General features: G+C 40.3%; 1 protein-coding gene across 1 annotated transcript in view; it reads left to right on the forward strand.

Moving 5' to 3' along the window:
- Window positions 1-4633, forward strand: part of LOC143329098 (myosin-7-like) — an 11615-nt gene extending 6982 nt beyond the window's left edge. The window contains exons 24-39 of the mRNA XM_076744814.1: window positions 1-120; window positions 209-299; window positions 407-796; window positions 918-1044; window positions 1116-1234; window positions 1320-1516; window positions 1602-1785; window positions 1904-2069; window positions 2154-2278; window positions 2381-2689; window positions 2779-2982; window positions 3071-3367; window positions 3511-3615; window positions 3701-3796; window positions 4140-4274; window positions 4531-4633. The exon at window positions 1-120 is cut by the window's left edge and continues 26 nt beyond it. Of these exons, the coding sequence (XP_076600929.1) occupies window positions 1-120; window positions 209-299; window positions 407-796; window positions 918-1044; window positions 1116-1234; window positions 1320-1516; window positions 1602-1785; window positions 1904-2069; window positions 2154-2278; window positions 2381-2689; window positions 2779-2982; window positions 3071-3367; window positions 3511-3615; window positions 3701-3796; window positions 4140-4274; window positions 4531-4551 (2686 nt within the window). The 3' untranslated portion in view covers window positions 4552-4633. The remainder of the gene's footprint in view (window positions 121-208; window positions 300-406; window positions 797-917; window positions 1045-1115; window positions 1235-1319; window positions 1517-1601; window positions 1786-1903; window positions 2070-2153; window positions 2279-2380; window positions 2690-2778; window positions 2983-3070; window positions 3368-3510; window positions 3616-3700; window positions 3797-4139; window positions 4275-4530) is intronic.
- Window positions 4634-6065: the final 1432 nt, after the last annotated feature.

Genomic DNA, 6065 nt, shown 5'->3' on the forward strand with positions numbered 1-6065 from the left:
GAAAGTGCGTATGGACCTTGAGAGAGCAAAGCGGAAGCTTGAGGGGGACCTAAAATTATCTCAAGAGAGTATCATGGACCTGGAAAATGACAAGCAGCAACTTGAAGAGAGGCTGAAAAAGTAATATTAAAAGTGCACTTTTAAAAACACAAATAGATTTTAAATTCTGTCACCCAGTATGTTTTACTTTGTTTTTTTTAATCCACAGGAAAGATTTTGAAATCAACCAACTCACTGGCAAAATACAAGATGAACAATCAATGAGTGCCCAGCTCCAGAAAAAATTGAAGGAGTTGCAGGTAATATTAAATAGATGAAGAAAGTCAATTGGCTTGTGCAGGAATGTGACATTTGGCTAATACTTCACAGCCATTCAATGCAAAAATTCACTTTGATTTTGGTCTAGGCCCGCATTGAGGAGCTGGAGGAAGAGCTTGAAGCAGAGCGAGCTGCCCGAGCCAAGGTGGAGAAGCAGAGAGCAGACCTGTCCAGAGAGATGGAGGAGATCAGTGAGAGGCTGGAGGAGGCTGGTGGAGCAACGGCTGCCCAGATTGAGATGAACAAGAAGAGGGAGGCTGAATTCCAGAAACTCCGCAGAGACCTTGAAGAGTCCACTCTGCAGCATGAAGCCACCACTGCCACACTCAGGAAGAAACAAGCTGACAGTGTAGCTGACCTGGGAGAGCAGATTGACAACCTGCAGAGAGTCAAGCAGAAACTGGAGAAGGAGAAGAGTGAGCTCAGACTGGAGCTGGATGATGTCATCTCCAATATGGAACATATTGTGAAGTCAAAAGTAAAATACTTTGTACTATGTTTTCTCCTCATTGCTTGATTGGTATCTTACTTGGCTAGTTTAGGACGTCACTCATTTTGAAGTAGTTTATCTGAAAGTGTTTAACTTCTTTTGTTTTCAGAATAATTTGGAGAAAATGAGCAGGTCTCTGGAAGACCAGATGAATGAATATAAAACAAAGTCAGAAGAGGGACAGCGTACCATCAATGACTTCAACATGCAGAAAGCAAAGCTTCAAACTGAGAATGGTATGCATTTGATTTGAACACAGTGTTTTGTTTGGGTTATTTTGAAGTACTCACTCTGTTCTTCAAATTAGGTGAACTTGCGAGGCAGCTTGAGGAAAAGGATTCCCTTGTGTCTCAACTCACCAGAGGAAAACAATCCAACACTCAACAAATTGAAGACCTTAAAAGACAACTGGAGGAGGAAGTCAAGGTAGCAAACAAACAGCAATGAGACTTCATTTTGTGTAGATTAAATGTTGGTACATGGGAGGCATTAAGATATGCTTTCATTTCAGGCCAAGAATGCATTAGCCCATGCAGTGCAGTCTGCTCGCCATGACTGTGACCTGCTCAGGGAGCAGTATGAGGAGGAGCAGGAGGCGAAGGCTGAACTGCAACGTGGCATGTCCAAGGCCAACTCCGAGGTGGCTCAGTGGAGAACTAAGTACGAAACTGATGCCATCCAGAGAACCGAGGAACTGGAGGAGGCCAAGTGAGTAAAATAAATTTTCACTCAAACAACCCTACTTTAAAAGTTTAAATGCAAAGAATTTATAACTTATTCAATCATAATCCAGAAAGAAGTTGGCTCAGCGTCTGCAGGAGGCTGAGGAAGCTGTTGAAGCTGTGAACGCTAAATGTTCCTCTCTGGAGAAGACCAAACACAGGCTGCAGAATGAGATTGAAGATCTCATGGTGGATGTGGAGAGGTCTAATGCTGCTGCTGCTGCTCTGGACAAGAAGCAAAGAAACTTTGACAAGGTTGAATTTACAATACATACTGTATGGCAATTTTGCTCTTTCAGATGAAAAATTAAAATATAACGACCTTCAAGCAGACACATTTCAAATCCTTTATCTAAAACGTGAACTGTCTCAGATTTTGGCAGAATGGAAACAGAAGTATGAGGAGTCTCAGACTGAGCTGGAGAGCTCTCAGAAGGAAGCCAGGTCTCTGAGCACCGAGCTCTTCAAACTGAAGAATTCCTATGAAGAATCTCTGGAACATTTGGAGTCCATGAAGAGGGAGAATAAGAATCTGCAGGGTAAGAGTAACATCAGCTTACACCTCTACTTCAGAATTTGCTCCAATGACTAAACCACTTACAATGTTGGACTTTGTTTCTCAGAGGAAATATCTGACCTCACTGAGCAAATTGGAGAGAGTGGAAAGAGTATTCATGAGCTTGAAAAGATTCGAAAACAGCTGGAACAAGAGAAGTCTGAGATACAAACAGCCCTGGAGGAAGCAGAGGTATGCTGAAAGTGCTGATGCTGGACGTCACGAACTCTGACATTTTTTGGCCATTGGCAATAACGAGTCAAATATTTGATTTTCAATATATTTTTCTTACAGGCCTCACTGGAGCATGAAGAAGGGAAGATTCTCAGAGTTCAGCTTGAATTCAACCAGGTTAAGGCTGATATTGAGCGCAAGCTGGCCGAGAAAGATGAAGAGATGGAGCAAGCAAAGAGAAACCAACAGCGAACTGTGGATACTCTTCAGAGCTCTCTTGAGGCTGAGACTCGCAGCAGGAATGAGGCCCTCCGTCTGAAGAAGAAGATGGAGGGAGACCTCAATGAGATGGAGATCCAGCTTAGCCAGGCCAACAGGCAGGCAGCTGAGGCCCAGAAACAACTGAAGGCTGTTCATTCGCATCTAAAGGTATGTATTTTATTTCAAAAAGGACACCCTGTACACATTATGTTCCCATTTGATTGTGCTCACTTACAATAAATATGGCACTCCTACAGGATGCTCAGCTCCAGCTTGATGACTCTCTGCGAGCCAATGATGATCTTAAAGAGAACATTGCCATTGTTGAGAGACGTAACAACCTGCTTCAGGCTGAAGTGGAGGAGCTCAGAGCTGGTCTGGAGCAAACTGAGAGAGGTCGCAAACTTGCTGAGCAAGAGCTGCTGGATGTTAGTGAGAGGGTGCAGCTGCTGCACTCACAGGTGAGATACATTATCAATACATTCTAGCATGTTTGGTTTACATTCACTGTTTCCAAATTCACATTCTACTCTATTTATGTAAAATTAGAACACCAGCCTATTAAACCAAAAGAAGAAGCTGGAGGCTGATACATCCCAGCTTCAGACTGAAGTGGAGGAAGCAGTGCAGGAGTGCAGAAACGCAGAGGAAAAGGCCAAGAAGGCCATTACTGATGCTGCCATGATGGCAGAGGAGCTGAAGAAAGAGCAGGACACCAGCGCTCACCTGGAGCGTATGAAGAAGAACATGGAGCAAACCATCAAAGATCTGCAGCACCGTCTGGATGAAGCTGAACAGATCGCCATGAAGGGAGGCAAGAAGCAGGTGCAGAAGCTCGAGGCCAGGGTGAGTTTCAATAATTTCTGAGAAATCAAAAGAACAATCTTATGAAATAGAAACAGAGCTGTAACGGTTCCTCATTATAACAAGCCTACATAAACATATTTAATAGAAAAAAAAAATCAAACTTCACATCATTCCCTCAACAGATCAGAGAACTAGAAAGTGAAGTTGAAGCTGAACAAAGAAGGTCCAGCGATTCTGTCAAGGGAATACGAAAATATGAGAGACGCATCAAAGAGTTGACCTATCAGGCAAGTTTCTGTGCATTTGCTAAATTTTGTAACACTGAGAGTATAATTTCTGTGCAAAATTACAATTGTTCTTTTTTCTTGTCAGACGGAAGAGGATCGTAAAAATCTTGCCCGTCTGCAAGATCTGGTCGACAAGCTGCAGCTGAAAGTTAAATCCTACAAGAAATCTGCAGAAGTGGCGGTGAGTACAAAATCTGTGCAAGCCGTGTGTGCATATTCAATACTATTGCTCATTCTCTGCTCAATACAGTAAAATCCAGAGCTGTGCAATGTGGCCAAAAATAACATCATGTCTTGATGAAACTAATTTCCAACAGGCTTTTTCTCATCAGAACAACAATTTAGAGCAGATTGGCCAGCCTTTGAGAAATTGGATTAGATCTGCACAGTCTAGTGCAAACACTGTGTCAAGGAACACTATTAAAATATTTTTCAACATATTAAATGTAATGGAAAAGATGTTACCAGTGGTGTCAGCAATACGTTTCATTCCATAAACAAGAAATTGTGTTTCTGTCCTACAGGAGGAACAGGCCAACAGCAATCTTACCAAGTTCCGTAAGCTTCAACATGAGCTTGATGAGGCTGAAGAGAGAGCTGACATTGCTGAGTCTCAGGTCAACAAGCTACGTGCCAAGAGCCGTGATGTGAGCTCAAAGGTCAGTTATTGATTTTATTTCCATTTCTTTTTTAGAATAGAAGTTACAGCATATTATTTTTGTTCCATCAGAAGAATGGAATTACAGAGAAAACAATGAAGCAGTGTTTATGGGCTAGTCAAACTAATCCAGAGTGGACAGTGGATCTACACAATTTAAATGTTTGATCATGAATTACAATGGATTTAAAAAATAATATTTTAAATAGCAGAGAAATGTGTTTCATTGCTGTTGTTTTTGTTTGTCTCTTATTCAGAAAGGACACGACGAGGAGTGAAGCTCATGGAATGAAATTCTTGTGTCTGAGGCACGTGATGTCTGAATAGTGTCTCCCTAAGCATGCCAGTTGTTCAGTAGAATAAAATTGATCTGCATCTCAAATTGTGGCTTGGCTTTTTTGAAACATACCTATATTTTAGCACAGTTGAACTGTAAAATCCATATCCGAATTCAGATTTTAGGATTTATGCCACTTTATAACCTGCACATTTACAAATGGAGCTACACACATCATTGCACTACTCCAACAAACAATTCAAGCATTTTTAAAATAAAAGTTGATCAGTATTAATGATTTCATCAAGACAGCTTTAGAATGGCTGAATTTTCATTAGCTGTATGCATTTTCTAAACAGTTTTATGTCCAATGTAGCAAATTAATCAAATTTGTTATACCACAAATACATCTGGGAATCAAAATACTTATTGTTGTACATTAGGGAGAGTGTGATTAGTTATGGATTTATTATGTGTCACTGATGATGGCCATAGTTTGTGTTGTATCTCTGATCACACACAGCAACACTTTGCACTTATATCCACACCTGACAGTGTAGCAGGGACACATCCTGGAGTGCATCGTCACAGCTGGTGAAAAGTCAAACCACTAGAGGTCAGCAAAGGATGAAGTGATTATCTATAGTACTGACTATAGGCAACAGTTGGGTGATGTATGTGAGTTTCTAAGATTGCTCCATCACCTTGGTGACCAGGACCGAGACATATTGTACTTTTGGCCACATAACAAAGCTGAAAGGTTAAAGTCTTGTAGGGAATATCTTTTCAAAGCATGCTTTCACTGGATGCTGGGCAGTGGATGGACCTTTCCACCAAATTAGACTTACACTTTATTGATTGCAGCAGCAGGTTAAACATACACATAAAATAATAAAGAAGAATAAGGATGAGAGGAAAATTAGCTCTAGTTGTATGGACACAAAACAGCTACAGATTATAACCTGACCTAGTGAGATGAGAGTCAGAGAGCTGTATGTGTAATGTGTTGTATGGAAGAAAAAAAAAAAAAAAAAGAAAATCTATGTGATCTTCACTAATGTAGACTGATTTTTGTACATCAACATCAAAATTCCCCACTCACAATCATGACCTCTTTATATACATGAATCTGTCCTAGACAATTATCTGATTATTGACCTATTATGAACATGTTACATGTTACATTGTCACTAACAACAACAACATTTAAAGTTAGAGACAGCATTTCTCTTACAGGCTCACCTGTTATAATGAGGAACTCTTAGGGAAGGCCACTCAATTCAAAGATTTGCGCTTTTTCGTAATAAAAGCCTACGTTAAATGAGCAAGTTCTTTAAAAGTACTATGACATGAACTTTTAAGAATATGTTAAGCTAATAACTAAGATCACTAATATAAAATCAAATATACAATAACCTTTGGCACTATGTCACCACCTATATGCATACCATGTAATGGAAAAATAAGCATTTGTCAAAATTTTCTCTCAGAAAAAAAAAGCAGTTACCGTGTCAT

Source organism: Chaetodon auriga, chromosome 12 (genome assembly GCF_051107435.1).
Source record: "Chaetodon auriga isolate fChaAug3 chromosome 12, fChaAug3.hap1, whole genome shotgun sequence".
In the NCBI taxonomy this organism is placed as follows: domain Eukaryota; kingdom Metazoa; phylum Chordata; class Actinopteri; order Chaetodontiformes; family Chaetodontidae; genus Chaetodon; species Chaetodon auriga.